Source organism: Vipera ursinii (genome assembly GCF_947247035.1).
Source record: "Vipera ursinii genome assembly, chromosome: 3".
In the NCBI taxonomy this organism is placed as follows: Eukaryota; Metazoa; Chordata; class Lepidosauria; order Squamata; family Viperidae; genus Vipera; species Vipera ursinii.
Window position 1 is genome coordinate 171,436,294 of NC_139516.1, and position 20,407 is coordinate 171,456,700.

Below are 20,407 nucleotides of genomic sequence, written 5' to 3' on the forward strand. Positions count from 1 at the left end.
GGTACAGAATGCAGCCGCGAGAGTTGTGTTGGGAGTCTCCCGATACTCCCACGTTACACCTCTGCTCCGTGAGCTGCATTGGTTGCCAGTTGTCTTCCGGGTGAGATTCAAGGTACTGGTAACGGTGTTTAAAGCCCTCCATGGCATGGGGCCGGAGTACCTTAGGGAACATCTGCTGCCGGCATCAAGCTCCCTGCGCCCTGTGCGTTCCCACAGAGAGGGCCTCCTCAGGGTGCCACCGGTCAGAGAATGTCGATTGGTGGCCCCCAGGGGGAGATCCTTCTCTGTGGGCGCTCCGGAGCTGTGGAATCAGCTACCGGTAGAGCTCCGGATGGCGCCCGATCTTCGCTCCTTTCGTCGCGATCTCAAGACGTTTTTGTTTGTACAAGCTGGCCTAGCCTGATGGGGACCGGTGGGGTTGTTTTATCTTTGGTCTCTTAATTTTATCTTGGGGTTTTTAGAATTGTACTCTTATTGTTTTAACTAGGGCAACTGTTTAATCTCTTTTTAATGTTTGTATTTGGTATTTTATTCTGCCCTGGGAACCGCCCTGAGTCCTCAGGGAGAAGGGCGGTATATAAATGTTATTAAATTAAATTAAATTAAAACTTTTTATATTGGCTTGGAAGATGAGACTTCCCTAATAGGATGGATGATGATGATATTATCCATTCAATTGTGTCAGACTCTTGGCGATGATTCTATGGGCCAGGTCGGCGATGATTCTATGGGCCAGGTCTCTCCACATCTTCCAATCTTAACCCTAACAAAATAGATCCAAATAACACCTGGATGCTGCCAACTGATCTTGGACTCAATCATTATGTTCAGGATTTGCATTCGTATGTTTTTTTAAAATGCAGCATGAAGTTCAGTACAGCAAATAGTCCATACCATGTTTTAAAAAGTAAACATTTTGTTAGATTCAGTATTATTTATTGAAAATATTTTGCTAATTTTGTACATCCTAAAAACAAATTGTTTATCCATCTGAAACAGGGTACACAAGTAGAAGTAAGCCACTTCTGTGATATTCATGAGGAACTCTTCTAAGCCATGTTTCGGAGTATCTTTACAGATTGGCCTCCATGACGTATCTTTCAAAGGTACCCTGGTTTCTATAATGGAAGGTAGGATCTTATTGTCAAAAGACTTTAGTTTTAGTTTCATTTTAAAACTGCACACATATTAGAAATAACATTTCACAAGTGATTAATTTTGTTAATATCTGTGTCCAGGAATGACAGAACTCAAGAGTATGTATTTAATGTATTCAAAGTGCTCTGTCCACATCACTGCTTGTATATAACTATTCAAATGCAGCTAAACCATGTTGTGTCTCTCTTCTGAACATAACTTACAACTATTTTTTCTGTTCATAAAAGAAATAATTTAAATAAAGAAATTACTCACTTTAGCAGCCATACTTATACCCATTAACAGGCAATATGACACTAACGTGAAATCAATTCAGCATATCACAGATTTATAAAATATTCATTTTTAATACAGTAACTATGTCTTACTATCTTTTTCTAACTTTCTGAGTAATAATTTTGGGTATCTCTCCTTTCATTGAGATTATGCTTCAGGTTTTCCTAATATTACTTAATTTAAAAAATCAGTTTACAGAAATGCCAAGAAATATATAAAATTCTACTGATAAATAACAATTTGAAATGTATGCTTAATACTCTTTCGTTACAAAAAATAATATCCAGTCCTTTTAGTCTTCATCTCCAGGTCAATTAAACACTAAGTCACAACTTTGTCTTTCACATCCAGGGTTCCCATCCTTCCCACGTTCTGCCAAGGATATTTGGGTCGGTGGCTTGATCAATAAGGCATTTCACTTGTATTTCTTCTGTAAGTCCATCCTGTGATTCTCTGGCCCGGATGTTGAACTGTTTGTTCCCTTGTGCTACAGACACATATTCTCTGAAGGTCTCAGATTTCTCATGGCCCAGGCGTAATTCATCACTTAAAAACAAAGCTTGTATTTAGTAGTTATTTGATCAACCATCTTTCCCAATTACTTCTTCCTGTCCTACCAGATCTCTACTAGACCTGGCATTCAGTTGGCTGTTTCATTTAGGGCAGGGGTCCCCAACCTGAGGGCCGTGAACCACTACCGGGCTGTGGGCCACTGGACTGCGTGCATGGCTGGCGAGTGCATGTGTGCATGCACAAAACCACACTCGCACTAGCGTTGCAGTGTCACGTGGATGCTAACATTGCATAGTTCGGTTCTTGGCTGCAGAGGTCTTGCAAAACCAAGCTATGGATTTAATCCATAGCTTGGTTCTCGGCTGTAGTGGCCTTCCGGAAAAGCCTGTGACTGAGAAATGCAGGCCTGGCTGCAGAAGATGTGGATCAGCGAGGAGAGGCCTGGCTGCAAAGTAAGTGGGTATGGGGCACGTGGGGCAGCTCCACACACCCACCCCAGCTTGATTTTTAGGTGTGTCTTGCCCCAAAACTAGGGCTTATTTTTGGGATAGGGTTTATATTAGGCCCACCCCGCAAAAAATCAAGCAAGGGCTTATTTTCAGGGAAGGCTTTACTTTCGGGAAAACACGGTATCTGGAGAGCCTAAGGAACATAAATAGCTATGAGGCAATGTATGTGTTCCAAACTCACGTGTTGTCTCACATATTTAAAATAAAGTATGTTCAATGCAGTCTTCAAGAAATGAGCATGAATGAGTGCTTATAGTCGTACAAAACAGATAAAGGCTGAACTATTTTCATTCCCAAATGTTCTTTCCTGGCATTAGAAAAAACATATTGTCCTGCTCCATTTTCAGAATAGGTGAATCTGGCTATAATGGCTTACTTGAAATCTGGACATTTTTGATACACAGAATTCTCCAAATGTTTTGCACACTTTAAATAAATTCCTCTTAAAGTAGAACAATATTAAATTTCCTATTTCTCAGGAATCAATTCTTGCATTTGCATTTTTAATTCAGACCTGCACATTTAAAATGTCAAATTCATACCAGGTAATCATAGCTGGATTAGCCCCTGCCAACTTTCTTCTTGCAATTTTTACTTTCTGTAGAGGATACCAATTCACTTCATCTGTATTTATTTCCTTAGTCCATGTACCTCCTTTTTTCAACTGTTTCAGTTCAAAATTCTGAGAAAAGAAGGTCAATCCATGAAACCAATATTGTATAATACAGTGCATATTATTAATGGCAGTTATCAACCAAAGTTTAAATTCCTACTTCATGTCTGTATGTGTGTATATACTGAATCTTAGAGTACACATATACCTTCAAAATGATTTTACAAAAGAGAAAATAGTATTTTGCGTAAATTTCTAAATGGCAAATATACTTTGCCATATTTATTTACTGAAGGAAAAGTGGGGCTAAAATGTAGGAAGAAACTATTTTAAAATTCAGTGTTTGTTGAATAGCAATTCATTTAATATTTTTTCCCTATTTTCAGGTGTGCCAAAATTAAGCCATTAAGTCAATAGCTTACTTTCCAATCCAAAGAAGGTTCCTTTACAAATATATCCATAGTATTAATAAGAACATCTTGATTTATACGGTAGGCTCTTAAAGAATGTACCATCACACTGTATATAAGACCAGATTCTTTCATTGGCAGCATCAAATTAACAAATTGTCGAGTCAAGCGGAAAGGCATCAATTCTGGAAGTTGCAGAAACTACAAACAAAGAATAAAAATTATGAAAAAAATTCATGTGGCAAACAAGAAAAATTTAACTTTTTGCTCACAGCAGAAGCCTGTGATTTATGAATAGCAGAAGTAAAAACATGTTAAGGAAACGTGGCTTCTAGTTATAAATGCATGCATTAGTACATAGTTGTGTCTACACTGTTTCTGACTTTTAAGATACTCTAATAAGCTACTAAGGGTGCAAAATAAGGGGGCTGGCAAGTACTTCCCCTTTAAATTTCATATCCATTCTGCCTAACAGGAAATGTCTGCTATTGTAAGAAGCACGTGATGAAAGCAAGCACTGACCTAGAAGGCTATTACATTTTGGTCCTCTTAGCTACTGGAATTGTGATAGTAGAAAGAGGGGGAAAAATGGTGCTCTGAATGGATTCTCTTGACACGGCAAAGAGCAAGAGCTCAAGGGACCTCATACCTTCTGTGAACAGAAAAAAAAGCCCCTAAAGTCCCACGGTTCCTCAAAAACATCCCCTGAGGCTTTCAAGATATTTTCTACCCTGGTTTCATTCAATATAGCTAAATGTGTTTGCTGTAAACATTAGAATAAGGACAAGAGGAGAATACCTGTGTTGCTGAACCAAACGCATGTCCAAAGTCTATTCCCACCAAGCCTCCAGTCTCCATACTGATCATAAAATTTGACAAGTGTCGATCACCAATGCCAAGAATCCAGTGGCTGATGCACAGCAGTGCGTGGGTGCTGGCAAAATGGGATCGCAGAGACAGCAAGGCTTCTGGAGTTGTACTCATTTTAACAAAGGCTTTCCTTTAGAAAAATAAATAGATTTTACATTAGCTGAATATAAACTACCTGAACTATCTTCATATAATTCCTGGAAATCACAACATTACAAATATGGGTTTTTCTCATCTTTTCAGACATGTAATAAAAAGTGGGGAAAAAACAACAACCAAAATTAGAGTGATTTGTGGAGTAGTAAATATTGCTACTCTATTCACTACTCTTATTTCAAGGCCAAGAGCTTTGAAAGAACACCCTCACCTTACCTTAGCAAATCTTCAGGAACACGGTTTTCTCGACGCTGGAAGGACGTAACTACTTCTGTTCGGCTAGCTCTTCTGAAAATTAAAGCAAATAGTGAGAATTATAATTATAATTAGGCAAATATGTGAATCGCAATTAAGAATTATGTAGCAATGTTTGGTAGAGGACAGGAAGGCCTGGAGGAATGTTGTCCATGGGGTCGCGATGGGTCAGACATGACTTCGCAACTAACAACAACAACGTTTATTTTTAATCTGTGCTTATCCTAAATCCTTATTTTTTGCTCTGTCAGTCTATAAACTAAAAACTCTACTAGGATGTGAAGCACCAATAACAGTGAAAGTATAGTACAGAGAATTTTATTCTAAAATAATTCTTTTTTGGCATTTTAATACCAATGTTTTACAATGTATAAATATTTGTACAAAAACACCAAAATATATACATCAAAGATAGGCACATATAAACATAAATTAATTGTGTTGTGTTGTATACTTCTGTGGTGATTATTTAAAAGGATACAACTTATGCAATAATATATTGAATGTAATTAAACTAAATTGTTCTTAATTCCAAAGATATTCTTACCTGCTTGCAAGATTGAACTAAAACACATAGATTTGCAACCCATTCCTTAATTAACATTCTTCTCTGTCTCTATAATATCTTTTAGTTGTTGCCTTTTGTTTTTACTGTGCTTTAGGTATGCTGACAGAATTTGATCCTGCCTCATAAATGTACTTTAAGCCTATAACAATTGCTATACAGCTCACCTTTGTATTTGGGCCTTTTCAATACAAAACTACATTTATTTATAAAATGATCATAAAAACTTAACACATGGAACAATATGAATAAATTTTACATAACAAAAGAAGACAGATTATGATTATACAATCCATATTATAGTAATTATAAGTTTTGCATATGATCACTCTATCTGATTTGTCTTTCCTGGAAACCTGTCTATCACGAAGAAAAAGACAAGACATATCCAAGAATGGCATCTCCCTCTACCACAGTGGTTTCAACACAGTGTAACTTAAAATATACTATAGTATTACATCTGTTTCTAAGTCTTCTAAGCCAGTTCAAGCATAAGGTGAGCTCTGCCTTCCATCCTTCCGAGATCGGTCAAATAAGGACCCAGATTGTTGGGGGCAAGATGCTTAGAGAGGGCTGTAAAGAACTATATAAGTCAAAGTGCTATTGATATTGCTATAAATATGTGGAATGCAGAAAATAGAGGCAGGTGGAAGAAGGGAAGCAGGTGTGGATGATCAGTCAGTGCAGAACTGCTGTATCTTCAGAAGCAGCTCTAAATGCAGTATTTACTATTACTGGAAGAGCAGACGGGAATATCCTGCTGACAATTTATGTATGTGGTGGAGGAAGGGGAACCAAAGTATCTGATGGAGAATAAGCATTTCCAAGACTTACTTGTACATAGTCATGTAACGTTCAATTCCATCTCTTTCCCCCATCTTGCACAGCCAATCATTATAGTCAGCACAAGGGCCTTTGGGGCTTTAGAGAAGGAAGAATGCAAACTTAATCTACATGCAGGCATTTATACATCATTTGAACTATTAAAAATGCTTACTTTCTGATTTGATTTTAATACACTAAAAGTTGGGGTCCTTGGTGTTCTCTAAGCGTGGTTGCTTTCTTGCAAACTTTTCATTACCAAACTAGGTAACATTATCACTGCACTCGTTACCTAATTTGGTAACGCAATATCTGAAAGAAATCAACCATGCTCAGAGAGTTCAACCCCAAGCTACAAGTATTGTCTTTTATTGGTAGTGTACTAAACGTTTTACCAATATTTTAGAATAATATAAAGACTAACTTTATTTGCAGATGACTGTTACATCTGTTAATAAAAAATAACCAAAAAGAATGTGAACCATCTATTGTTATCAGTGCTATATTCAGTCAAGTTAGTTCAAACTGTTACAAGAACCCCCACGATTGTTTATAGGAAAAAAATAGTTTGTTACATAAAATCTATTCACAGAAAAATGCCAGGCACCTGGTATAAACCAAAAAACAGAAGGTTAATGGGGCTGATAGACATTCAACTGAATGTATACATTCAACCCCAAATGAAGCTGTCAAAACAAATTATGTCACAAAATATCACAGAAATTTTGATAAGGGCCAATAAGTAAAGACAAGCATTGAAATGTTGGCAAAAAGAGTTTTCTTTAATTTGGCCTTCGTATAAGCCTACAATTGTACATGATCTGTCTATGCTTAAGAGCTGCTTTCATCATTAGTTTAGCATTCATGAGGGGGTAAAATACTTCCATAATGAAAAGTGGCTTAGATTCTGTTGAGTGATGCACAGTGAGGGCTCCTCATACTCCTAATTTTCCACAAGAAATGTCTCCTGCTGCTATTGATCTGATTTCCACACTTAAGGAAGCATTTACACAGATCTGAGTTCCAATTTAATTAAAGTTCACTTCCTAATTATTTAAAGTGAAATTTAAAAATCCCTTCCTTGTAAAAAAAAAACAGCCTGTTGATAAGAATATGGTGATAAAAAAGCCTCAGGTAATAAAAATGTTCTTGCTTAAGTAATCAAATATATAGATGAATTCATGCTGATTAAATAAACACCTTCCAATTATTATCTAGGTCAGGAAATATTTCAAATAACCTCTAAAGATTATTGTCAGCTGATCCAATGGGCATTAGTACAATGAGTAATGTTAATTGGAGATACCTAACAATAGAAGCAAAGAAAGTCTTAACAGTTATGCTCCACCTGCTTACCTGTTATAACAATTCTTTTCCTGTTCAGACATGTTTTTCCAAAGGAACTCTTTTAATGTATAGGTATTCTCTAGCCATTCAATTAGTCCCAATCTGTATGAAAATAAATTCGAACTTATTTTTGTTAGGATATGGCTGTAGGAGGATGACTGGCAGAACCAGAGGGAGGAATTAAAGGAGGCATCAGTTTAGAATCATTACAAGTCAAATAAGCCCAACTCTCCCCCCTCCCCCAAAATGCCATTTATCTAGTTCTAACCAGGTGCTAAACATTAATCTGAGAAGATTCCTGCGCATAGGCTTTAACAATAAATCAGTAATCTGGAACTTCTGTGTATGGATCTGATTTTTCACACCTGACAATAGCAAAACAAAATGTGCATGTTTTGAAAACATCTTTAGAGGAGGAGCTTAAGAATGTGGGGGGAGGCACAAGTAATTCAGAGGTGGTGCTTTGGAATATGCAGGAATTATTTCCAAAAAGGTCTTGTGATGAAAACAGAAGTCTCTGCGCTACGTAAGGGTTTAGCATGTCTCTACCTGGTTGTCACTGGTATAACTTGGTAGGTTTTTATCTGCATGTTTCTTTGGCTGCAGGCAGCATCTCGTGAAAGGATGTTATTCATAACTTCAAAGAGTTGCTCAATGCGTTGGTCTTGCCTGAGGTCTTCTCCTCCTTTCACAAGAAAGGGATATTCCCGTTCATCATTGCCTCTGATAACTATACGTTTTGGTTTCCGGATGGATTGCATTACTTTTATCTTTGACAGAATGTAGGAAAAGAAAAAATAAAGATAGGAAAATACTGTATTATACAAATTGACCCCTAAAGAGATTATTTATTTCTAAGCAGCACAGAAATGAAATATTCTCCTGAGTTTTTCAAGCAGTATTGTTTCCAAAAGGTATCTATTCTTTATTTTTAGTTTGTTTTTGCATGTAGCATGAGTTTAGTGACCCACAATCTGTAGTAATAATAAGCAAGATTTATAATAAATTAAAATTAACAAAATTGGAAAGTATGGGCACAAGGGGGTAAATCACATCAAAGATGTATTAAAGTTGCTATAGAATTACTTATTACTTATGAACAAAAGTAAAAATATCACCTGAAAAATCTTCCTGTTTTAATATGCACACAACTCAATTTTAGGAAAAGTCAATGATATCCTACAATTCTTAATGATATTGCTCTTAAATTTGGTTATACATACAGGCAACAATGAAAAAGCCATGTTGAAAGTAAATAGATTTAGTTTGCTACAGGTCACTGATTTTCAATGAGTTCTGGATATACAGTTCCTACAGATGTATCATAAACCTTCTTGCACTGAGTGGATTCATATGGAAAAATGCTCAATTATTATTTAAAATTAAAATAAATTTCTACTACAATGTTAACCATATGCTCTGTAGGTTAATAGTTTAACATACCCGCTCATCAAATCCAGAAATTTTTGCATGATATTCCGGCAATGGCTTTCCTTTACCGTCATACTGACCTGAATAAGTAAAAGTTTTTTTAAAAAATGGCTTTTTAGAATGCTTACTTGATAAATCAAATAACAAATAACTTCATTAAAATGTATTATGTGTTTGATACATTTTTATCTTGTACACAATGCAGTATTATATTGGTAGAAAATCTCAATGACTAATAGGTTATTTTTTTTATAGTAGAAAGATAGCTGTAAGGGAAGGATGCCTGTTAAGAGAGTTTCAATATGATTCTTGCAATTCTAGTTTTGACATCAAGATTGTCAGCAAAAGCTTTTACTAAAAGTCCAATGGGCTAGGCACACTGATAAGCACACTGTGCAGGTACAATTTTAGCACCTCAGTCCTGAATACCAACCGAAGCAAAATGCTATTTTTTCTTTTCTTGTCAGTGCATTAAAAACAGTTCAACGTTGTTTTAAATCACATTTCAACCAACATGCATTTTTTTAATACTTAAAGCTTTTGAATTTCAGGAGGTTTGAAGATTTCAGAGTAATCCCAAAGTGATAAAAATCAAAGATAGAAAGTATCTATCAAATAGTCGTCCACGGGTCGGCAACCTGCGGCTCTGGAGCCGCATGCGGCTCTTTGAGCTGTCTCCCACAGCTCCCAGCCACCTGGTGCGCGCGCACCTCTTCGAACGGGCAGTGGTGCGCGTGCCCCTCTCCAAATGGAGAGGGGCATGCACGCGCACCTCCCCAAACCTTTGAAGAGCTGCGCGCGCACCTCTGCGCGAACGGGAAGCAGCGCCGCTCTTTGGGAAAGCTGTCGTGGCACGTCTGCAGGCTGCCGAAGGCGGTAGCTCTGCAAACGGGCCGTCGCCGTTGCGCAACCGGGAACCGGTTCCATCACACATTAAAAAAAAAGGCAACCATGCGCGTCCGCGCATGCGCAAGAAAAACCCGTTTTGCACATGCGCAAAACGTTTTTCGCGCATGCACATGCATGGACGCACGCAAGCGGCTCCCACTTTTTTTTATGTGTGATAGAACCGGTTCCCAGTGGCTCTTTTCCTTTTTCAGGTTGCCGACCCCTGGTCTAGTCCAACTCATTGTGATTATATAATTAGAGGATATTTCTTCAATTAATAATAATCTTTTTCATTAGGGACATTCTTTAATTTATAGGGAGTTTTCTTCCTTTTACACTTCAAAGTATACCTTACCAGGGATTTCTAGTTCAGTCCTCAAGAATTCTGGTTTGAATTCACTCATCCAAGGGGAGCACTCCTTCAGATTCCCAGGTTGTTTTTCACATTTTTTCATCTTTGCAGAGAGAGAGAGTGCAACTTTATTGAAGACGCTGGTGTTCATATCTAGCAGTTTTGAACCTCCTTTTCCAAAATGACTGTCAAGTTCCTTTCCAAATTCCTGAAATAAAATTCATTTACAAGAAGAGCACTAGCTTTAATATAATAGGCCGCTATGAAAAAAAGTGTACAGTGGTATCGTTAACAAAGGACTAGCGTAGAACCTTGACAAACTGCCAGAACTGAACTGTCAACATGCCAAATTTAAGTGATCAGCTAAAAGTACAAGCTGTGGCCAGGGAAGGACACCATGTATCTCAAGAATTATGGGTTGTGAGTGATGTACTACAATGGGGTGGAAGCTTCTTATGATGCTTCCAAACATTACCACTGGACTGTTCTCTTGGGATGGCAGTTTTCATTGAAGTTAGTAAACGTGGATAAATATGTCTTCCTAGAGAAGCTGCAACACTGAACCACAATCAAAGGTGCATGAACTCTTCTTTTTACTAATGGAATAAAACATAACTATGCCAAAAGGAAAGATACTTGGGAAAAAAACCCTAGAAATTTAAGAACTAAACTCCAAGTGTCCAGTCTACTTACATTATAGGAAAAATGAAATCAAAAATTTTGCAGGAATAATTCACATAAAAGACTGTAAAACTCTGAAACAGGTAAATTCACTGCCTTCTAGGTGTCCAAGAACAAGGAACTCAAATCGTTCTGTGCATACACATTTACCTCAGATCTATTTCTAGATGACCAGCAAATCAGTTAATATAGGAGATTCCCAAAATTCTGCCAAATCATCACCCATAGACTAATTTTTGAATTGCTCAGTTCTATGTAAGAATATAAGGGACGCGGTGGCTCAGTGGGTTAGGACGCTGAGCTTGTCGATCAGAAGGTCGGCAGTTTGGCGGGTTGAATCCCGAGTGAGCGCCTGTTACTCGTCCCAGCTTCTGCCCAACTAGCAGTTCGAAAGCACGTAAAAATGCAAGTAGAAAAATAGGGACCACTACGGTGGGAAGGTAACAGCGCTCCGTGCGCCTTTGGCATCTAGTCATGCCGGCCACATGACCACGGAGACATCCTCGGACAAGCGCTGGCTCTTCAGCTTTGAAATGGAGATGAGCACCGGCCCCTAGAGTCAGAAACGATTAGCACGCATGTGCGGGGGAACCTTTACCTTTACCTTTTATGTATGAATATGCTAAAAAGCAGCTGCTGCAGTGATGACTTCTGATGACTATTACTAAAAACACAGATTATCGAGAAAATTTCTTAAGACATTTTCATTTTTAATTTACTGTGCTCAACAATTTCAGAAGAGGTTGAAAAAGTTTCTTGAAGTGGACCTAAAGTCTTTTCTGTATTTATGTTCTGTAGTTATGCAGCTGGAAGCTTATTCTGTAAAATCGGAATGAATGCTCCCTCTGGAGGAAAGTTTCAAAACTTCTATTCTGCTTTCAACTTTTCAATTTGCAGCCTGAGTAATAATAGTAATGGTGGACTAGAGTTAGGACTCTTTAAGTAATTTTTGTTTGACTGAGTTTTTAAAAAATGTTTCCAAATTGTGTATAAAGCCAAGATTTGTGAACAGTTGCGCTAAAGAATGTCAATATTCCTGGGAGATGTAGCTACAATATACGTATAAGGATTATTAAAAATTCAATAATTTATAAATTTATAGTATTCAACTGTAAAGCATGATACATACTTGAATAAATTGCTTTCTGAACCACCCAAGACCGGGAACGTCTAAATTTCCAAGATTTTGGTACATCCCATCATACAATTGCTGAATGTTACTTGTATTTTTCTTAGTTTTTCCCAGCTCATTTCGGATATCTTCAATCCAATCCTATAAATGCAGAATAAAAATTATTTTCTCTTCTAGTAAATGAACTGATAGCAACATCAAAATGTAATAACAATCAGGTCATAATCAGAAATTCATGTTGCTGAACATAGAAATAATATTTTATTAAATTTAGATGCTACCTAACTCCCAGCGTTTCTGGCTGGTTTACAAAGTTACAACATTAAAACCAAGAAAACAATAAGAGTCAAAAAAAGGGTAGAAATGGCTGGATGACAGAATTGGATGGGAACAAAGGAAAAAACCCACCTAGTCTAGAGTTGCTGAGCGAACAGCAAGGCCTGGGAGAACAGCAAAAACAGATCAATTCTGGCACATTCAAGTCACTATATAAATAAATGCTATATATATATAATTTCAGATTATGAAGAATTTGACAGATCTACCTTGAACAGCATTGCTGGACTGGAAAGCTGTTCCAAGGAGTGAACAAAATCTTGTATCACTCCTCCTTCATACAACTTGCTCTTCACTCTACAAAGGAAAGAAACAATGCAACAAGAGATTACAGAAATGTTCCCCTTGATGTTTTTAAGCAGTAACCTAACAGAGTTTTTCAACTTAGTTTTTCAACCTATTTCAGCTATAATCATCTAAAGCATGTTTGGCCAACCTTGTGGCTTGCTTGGATTGCACTGAGTGAAGAGGAATCATCCTGGACCACATATAAAATATATAATATAGTTAATATATATAAATAACAAGCTTCCTTTATTTTTAATACTTTTATTTTCTTGTTGGCCAGGATTAGTAGCTGTCTAGGGCCATATATGGCCTTGGGTTGTGGGTTGAACATGCTTGGTTTAAAGAGAGATTATAACCTAAGTTTAAAATTTAATGATTTAATATAATGATTTAATATAAACTGCTATTTAATTAAGATACCTTACTCTTTGGGTTAATAAATGTATTTTGCTCTTTCTGAACAGATTTAATAAAAAAATAAAATTAAAAAAACAATTGTAGTGTCTGAGCCACTTGATAACAAAGATTATGTTAGGGACAGCAAGATTAATAAGCTGAATGAACTTACAACTTATAGAAACATGCTTCAGCAATTATGTAATTCCTTTTTTAGGAATAATAACCTTTAGCAAACTAAAAAGAACTTTTCACTTAAATGTAGTGTAGTATGAAATTATGTGCAGATGATACCACTCTAATGGCAGAAAGTGAAGACCTAAGAGCCTCTTGTTGCGGGTGAAGGAGTGCAAAGTTGACTTGAAACTTAACATTAAGAAAACCAAGATCATGGCATCTGGCCCTCTCAATTCCTGGCAAATAGATGGGGAAGAAATGGAGGTAGTGACAGATTTTATTTTCCTGGGCTCCAAGATCACCACAGACTGGGATTGTAGCCAAGAAATTAAAAGGGGACTGTAGCCAAGAAATTAAAAGACGCTTGCTCCTGGGGAGGAAAGCCATGGAAAATCTAGACAGCACACTAAAAAGCAGAGACATCTTCCTGTCAACAAAAGTGTGTATAGTCAAGGCTATGGTCTTCCCAGTTGCAATGTATGGCAGTGAAAGTTGGACCATAAGAAAATTGAGCGCCAAAGAATTGAGGCCTTTGAACTATGGTGCTGGAGAAGACTCCTGTGAGTCCCTTGGACTGCAAGGCGATCAAACCAGTCAGTCCTAGAGGAGATCAACCCTGACTGCTCTTTAGAAGGCCAGATCCTGAAGTTGAAACTCAAATACTCTGGCCACCTAAAGAGAAGGAAGGACTCCCTGGAGAAGAGCTTAATGCTGGAAAAGATTGAGGGCAATAGAAGGGGACGACAGAGAATGAGGTGGCTGGATGGAGTCACTGAAGCAGTAGGCGTGAGCTTAAATGACTCCAGAAGATGGCAGAGGACAGGAAGGCCTGGAGGAACGTTGTCCATGGGGTCACGATGGGTCGGACACGACTTCGCAGCTAACAACAATAACATGAAATTTTGTGCCATTACACTTTTCCCTAACCATAAGACATCATTTGCTTTTCTTCTAAAACATGTTTTTGTTACTTTTTAATATTACCTTTCTACAAACTCCTTATTTTTATGACCTATGGCAGTTTCTGGGAAAGAAAAGCTTTCACTGCTGATCATGAAGGGATACACTATTGCTTGTGGGTAATTAGAAGCAATTTCTTCCACTATATGCTGAACAGCATGTGCTTCATTCTTATCCAGCATTGCCATCAACTGGCTGATCCAACCAATGAACTGCCAGCAGGGAACTGAAGAAATCTGTGAAAACAGTAATTGTGAACTATAGCAAATAAAGCATGCTTATATCTTGACTCCCCTGAACCCAATAACAGCCTTTACCTGATGGAATATGGAAATGCATGTGGAATCTATAAAAAGTTTACCAAATTCAGCCAAGGACATGGTAACATGTTTCCAAGAACCAATGAACTTGAGAGACAACAAAAATCAACTAGTTTTCGCCCAGAATTTGTAGCAATACTCTTATCAACTGTGGAAGCAAACTACAAACTTTGTGTTCAATGCTGACAGTTGCATGCACTGTTCCTTTGAGTGTCTATCCTAAATATTATATTTAAATGTAAATATAGGCTTGACCCAGGGAAAAAAAGGACAGGGAAAATCGGGGCACTTTTCCAATTGTCACTGGAACAAATTGATAAAAGTTCTCCACATGGAATAAATGTGCAGAAACACCTATGGGTGAAGCATCAATTTGTAGGATGCTCTTCTGAGGCAGTAGGATGACCTGTAAGATAATGTTGGAGACCTGCTAAGCGTGCTGCAGCAAGTAATATTCACAAGCAAGGCACTAATTCCAGTGAGAGGTTAAGTACAGATGTCCGTGAGAATACCTTCTCTTTTTTCTAAGTAAACCCTCAGTGGTCTTAAATTTTCAAAATGTATTTATAAATGTACAGGCTGCCCACACAAATGATTGTGAGTGGCCTACCAAAGTAGATATGTATTAGAGGTGGGAAGACTTACCTCTTGTGTCATGAGTCCCAAAATCCTTTCTGGATATTTCTCTACAATTTGCAATAGTCTGGGGAATTTTAACCTTGCTTCATTTGAATTTAGTTTCAAAGCTTTTATTACTTTTTCCACTACAATTGCTGGAAACACCTGCAAATCCTCGATATTTACATCTGACAAACATAAGATCGTCAACAGAATATTAAACTTTTAATGCTGATTAAAACTATGATTTATTTAACATAAAGTGTTTTTATGGCTACATAAAATAATACATCCAATTTTTTTTTCTAAGGTACTTTGTCAAACCTTCTGTGGACTTCGTATTTCACCTATCACCACACTTCACAAGAAAACAACATATATTATGAGACTTGATGGATGGCAGGAATGACATTTACAGTAGTAGTAAAAATAGTAAGAAGAGATCTGTTGAATTAGGTGAAAGGCACCTAGGCCAGCATTTTGGATCATATAGTGGCCAATAAGCAGGGCACAATTCTTTTCTACTGTCATTAAACAGAAACTTGAATCCAGGGCCCATGTCGCGATTCAGGAGATAATGAAGAACTACTAAAACGGATAACACCAGCTCATTCCTTTTTGAAACTGCCATTTCTTCTCTCTTAAAATAATCTTAACTGGTTACCATCACATTCAATGGTGATAAATTCCAGCATTTAACTCTACTAAGTACTCTCATTTATCCAGAAATCATCTTGCATTATTAATTTATTTGAATTCATTAATTACAATAGGTGATACTTGTTTTAATGTGAACGATGTTTTCCATCTCTCATTTTACAGTACTTCTATTTTATCTCTTTCTACCTGTTTTGCTTTGAAGTATAATGTCCCAAATATTATGCCAAATATTAAAGTCACTTTTAGTTGATTTCAGTTATGGCTAGCAGGAATGTATCATTAGCATGGTAAGAACTGGTATTTATCAAGACAAAATAAAGGTGAAGATTAGAACTGCTCTTATGTTGCAAACATTAGCACTACACATAACTGAAATCAACTAAGGGTGACAATATCAAAAATGATATGTATTGGTCTGAACCCAATTTTCTATGGCATTTGTTGCAGAACTGAAATAATGAACAAGTCATCTTTTAACTTACCTGCTGAATTTTGTTCTTCTTCTTTGCGGAGATGACTGTCACAGAAATTAGCCAGTGTCATATAAGCATCAATAATTCCATTTGTATCTATGTGGTCAAATGACATGGACTGTATCTCTTCTTCAGCTTTTTTCATAGCCCCACTGAAGCACAGAAAAGCTCTCTTGTTCAGCCCTGCTATCACCTGAAATTATATGATAAATCAGTGGTCATGATCACAAAGCACAATAGGAAACAATAAAAAAAGGAATATAAAACTATGAAGTTTATGTGTGATTGCTTAAACGGGTTATGAAATGGTTTTGATTCAACACTAAGAGACGAAAACTAAGGGACACCACTAGGTAGAAAAGATTAAACATTCACAGATTAAAAAATGGAAACAGTGGAAGAAAAGTCTTGATGAAATAGATTAATTTACTCCAAATATGAGTATTTATTTAACCATTCTTCTTCTCTTAAGGATGCCACACCTTTTCCATTTCTTAACTTCTGAGTAGAGGGACCTTTTGTCAGTCCCTATTTTGACCTTTCTTTAGAAATGGAAAGGAAAAAGACACAATCATAAGTTCCTACAGGGGGGTGGGGGTGGGGAGATCATATAAGAGAAAAACATTACCTGAAAAATCTAAATGGGATATTATCACTGATCAGAATGTACAAACACATCTGAAAAAATTTATTGGAATTAAAATTAAACCTTTTTGTTAAGGCCACTATTATCTTTATGATATGCTGGAAGTACAGGAATATATTTAACTACTTCAGATCCAAAATCATTCTCATATCTATGCTCTTTGAGATCTAAAGTAAACTTCTGTCCCAAACTGTGTCAACACCCTTCTCCTCTCTCTTATCCTTAACCAAGATCCACTGGAAAATGTTGTTTTTACCATCCCAATCAGTCTGCTAAGGAGTGTCAGCTGGCAAAGCTCAGGTGGACAACTTTTTTTCTGTTGTGATGCCTGGCCTCATCCATGTTGGCATTCCATAAGGCTTTGAAGACTTGGCTCTGTGCTCTGTGCTCAAACCTGATGAGCTGGGTCTATGATAGAACCAATTTTTTGGTTGTGCCGAGTAACTGACTGTTGCTTTTGTAATTTTGGGGGGCTGCTCTGTTTCTTATAGTTTTTTTTGTGGGCATATTTTTATTATTTTTATATTGTTAGGTGGTCAGAGCCATATATTTGAAATGAGCAACCATATAAATCTACTAAATAAATAAACATATACCGTATATACTTGAGTATAAGCCGAATTTTTCAGCCCACTTTTTGGGCTGAAAAATTCCACTTCGGCTTATACTCCAGTCAACAAAAAAAACTTACCAAGGACTTGTGCGCGGCCGAGGCTTTGGTGCTTCCGGGATCGCCCGCACCTCTCCCAAGCCACCGCCGTCCGAGACCTGCCGAAGTTTGGGGAGGTTTGGGGAGGTGCGCGCGCACCTCCCCAAACTCCGCGCCTTGCCTGCCTGCTTCTTTCCGCAGCGGAAAGAAGCAGGCAGGCAGGGCGCGGAGGAACGGAGACTTGCCGACGTTTGGGGAGGTTTGGGCGCCTCCCCAAACCTCGGCAGGTCTCCGTTCCTCCGCGCAGACCTGCCGACGTTTGGGGAGGTTTGGGCGCCTCCCCAAACCTCCCCAAACCTCGGCAGGTCTCCGTTCCTCCTGCCGACCTTTGGGGAGGTTTGGGCGCCTCCCCAAACCTCGGCAGGTCTCCGTTCCTCCTGCCGACCTTTGGGGAGGTTTGGGCGCCTCCCCAAACCTCCCCAAACCTCGGCAGGTCTCCGTTCCTCCTGCCGACCTTTGGGGAGGTTTGGGCGCCTCCCCAAACCTCCCCAAACCTCGGCAGGTCTCCGTTCCTCCTGCCGACCTTTGGGGAGGTTTGGGCGCCTCCCCAAACCTCGGCAGGTCTCCGTTCCTCCGCGCAGACCTGCCGACGTTTGGGAAGGTTTGGGCGCCTCCCCAAACCTCCCCAGGTCTCCGTTCCTGTTTGGGGAGGTTTGGGCGCCTCCCCAAAAATCGGCAGGTCTCCGTTCCTGTTTGGGGAGGTTTGGGCGCCTCCCCAAACCTCGGCAGGTCTCCGTTCCTCCGCGCAGACCTGCCGACCTTTGGGGAGGTTTGGGCGCCTCCCCAAACGTCCCCAAACCTCGGCAGGTCTCCGTTCCTGTTTGGGGAGGTTTGGGCGCCTCCCCAAACCTCCCCAAACCTCGGCAGGTCTCCGTTCCTCCGCGCAGACCTGCCGACCTTTGGGGAGGTTTGGGCGCCTCCCCAAACGTCCCCAAACCTCGGCAGGTCTCCGTTCCTGTTTGGGGAGGTTTGGGCGCCTCCCCAAACCTCCCCAAACCTCGGCAGGTCTCCGTTCCTGTTTGGGGAGGTTTGGGCGCCTCCCCAAACCTCCCCAAACCTCGGCAGGTCTCCGTTCCTCCGCGCAGACCTGCCGACCTTTGGGGAGGTTTGGGCGCCTCCCCAAACGTCCCCAAACCTCGGCAGGTCTCCGTTCCTGTTTGGGGAGGTTTGGGCGCCTCCCCAAACCTCCCCAAACCTCGGCAGGTCTCCGTTCCTCCGCGCAGACCTGCCGACCTTTGGGGAGGTTTGGGCGCCTCCCCAAACGTCCCCAAACCTCGGCAGGTCTCCGTTCCTGTTTGGGGAGCTTTGGGCGCCTCCCCAAACCTCCCCAAACCTCGGCAGGTCTCCGTTCCTCCGCGCAGACCTGCCGACCTTTGGGGAGGTTTGGGCGCCTCCCCAAACGTCCCCAAACCTCGGCAGGTCTCCGTTCCTGTTTGGGGAGGTTTGGGCGCCTCCCCAAACCTCCCCAAACCTCGGCAGGTCTCCGTTCCTCCGCGCAGACCTGCCGACCTTTGGGGAGGTTTGGGCGCCTCCCCAAACGTCCCCAAACCTCGGCAGGTCTCCGTTCCTGTTTGGGGAGGTTTGGGCGCCTCCCCAAACGTCCCCAAACCTCGGCAGGTCTCCGTTCCTGTTTGGGGAGGTTTGGGCGCCTCCCCAAACCTCCCCAAACCTCGGCAGGTCTCCGTTCCTCCGCGCAGACCTGCCGACCTTTGGGGAGGTTTGGGCGCCTCCCCAAACCTCCCCAAACCTCGGCAGGTCTCCGTTCCTGTTTGGGGAGGTTTGGGCGCCTCCCCAAACCTCCCCAAACCTCCCCAAACCTCGGCAGGTCTCCGTTCCTCCGCGCAGACCTGCCGACCTTTGGGGAGGTTTGGGCGCCTCCCCAAACCTCCCCAAACCTCGGCAGGTCTCCGTTCCTGTTTGGGGAGGTTTGGGCGCCTCCCCAAACCTCCCCAAACCTCCCCAAACCTCGGCAGGTCTCCGTTCCTCCGCGCAGACCTGCCGAGGTTTGGGGAGGCGCCCAAACCTCCCCAAAGGTCGGCAGGAAGAACGGAGACCTGCCGAGGTTTGGGGAGGTTTGGGGAGGCGCCCAAACCTCCCCAAAGGTCGGCAGGTCTGCGCGGAGGAACGGAGACCTGCCGAGGTTTGGGGAGGTTTGGGGAGGCGCCCAAACCTCCCCAAACAGGAACGGAGACCTGCCGAGGTTTGGGGACGTTTGGGGAGGCGCCCAAACCTCCCCAAAGGTCGGCAGGTCTGCGCGGAGGAACGGAGACCTGCCGAGGTTTGGGGACGTTTGGGGAGGCGCCCAAACCTCCCCAAAGGTCGGCAGGTCTGCGCGGAGGAACGGAGACCTGCCGAGGTTTGGGGAGGTTTGGGGAGGCGCCCAAACCTCCCCAAACAGGAACGGAGACCTGCCGAGGTTTGGGGACGTTTGGGGAGGCGCCCAAACCTCCCCAAAGGTCGGCAGGTCTGCGCGGAGGAACGGAGACCTGCCGAGGTTTGGGGAGGTTTGGGGAGGCGCCCAAACCTCCCCAAACAGGAACGGAGACCTGCCGAGGTTTGGGGACGTTTGGGGAGGCGCCCAAACCTCCCCAAAGGTCGGCAGGTCTGCACGGAGGAACGGAGACCTGCCGAGGTTTGGGGAGGTTTGGGGAGGCGCCCAAACCTCCCCAAACAGGAACGGAGACCTGCCGAGGTTTGGGGACGTTTGGGGAGGCGCCCAAACCTCCCCAAAGGTCGGCAGGTCTGCGCGGAGGAACGGAGACCTGCCGAGGTTTGGGGACGTTTGGGGAGGCGCCCAAACCTCCCCAAACAGGAACGGAGACCTGCCGAGGTTTGGGGACGTTTGG

General features: G+C 41.0%; 1 protein-coding gene across 1 annotated transcript in view; it reads right to left on the reverse strand.

Moving 5' to 3' along the window:
* Positions 1-736: 736 nt before the first annotated feature.
* The window catches only part of PRKDC (protein kinase, DNA-activated, catalytic subunit), a 97,387-nt gene continuing 77,716 nt past the window's right edge, over positions 737-20,407 (reverse strand). Inside the window, exons 72-86 of the mRNA XM_083357595.1 lie at positions 16,216-16,399; positions 15,101-15,261; positions 14,160-14,371; positions 12,524-12,611; positions 11,976-12,119; positions 10,169-10,373; positions 8,938-9,005; positions 8,044-8,264; positions 7,504-7,596; positions 6,160-6,246; positions 4,722-4,793; positions 4,278-4,479; positions 3,492-3,680; positions 2,999-3,138; positions 737-1,980 (exon numbers count right to left, since the gene is read on the reverse strand). Coding sequence (XP_083213721.1) covers positions 1,776-1,980; positions 2,999-3,138; positions 3,492-3,680; positions 4,278-4,479; positions 4,722-4,793; positions 6,160-6,246; positions 7,504-7,596; positions 8,044-8,264; positions 8,938-9,005; positions 10,169-10,373; positions 11,976-12,119; positions 12,524-12,611; positions 14,160-14,371; positions 15,101-15,261; positions 16,216-16,399 — 2,271 coding nt within the window. The 3' untranslated portion in view covers positions 737-1,775. The remainder of the gene's footprint in view (positions 1,981-2,998; positions 3,139-3,491; positions 3,681-4,277; positions 4,480-4,721; positions 4,794-6,159; positions 6,247-7,503; positions 7,597-8,043; positions 8,265-8,937; positions 9,006-10,168; positions 10,374-11,975; positions 12,120-12,523; positions 12,612-14,159; positions 14,372-15,100; positions 15,262-16,215; positions 16,400-20,407) is intronic.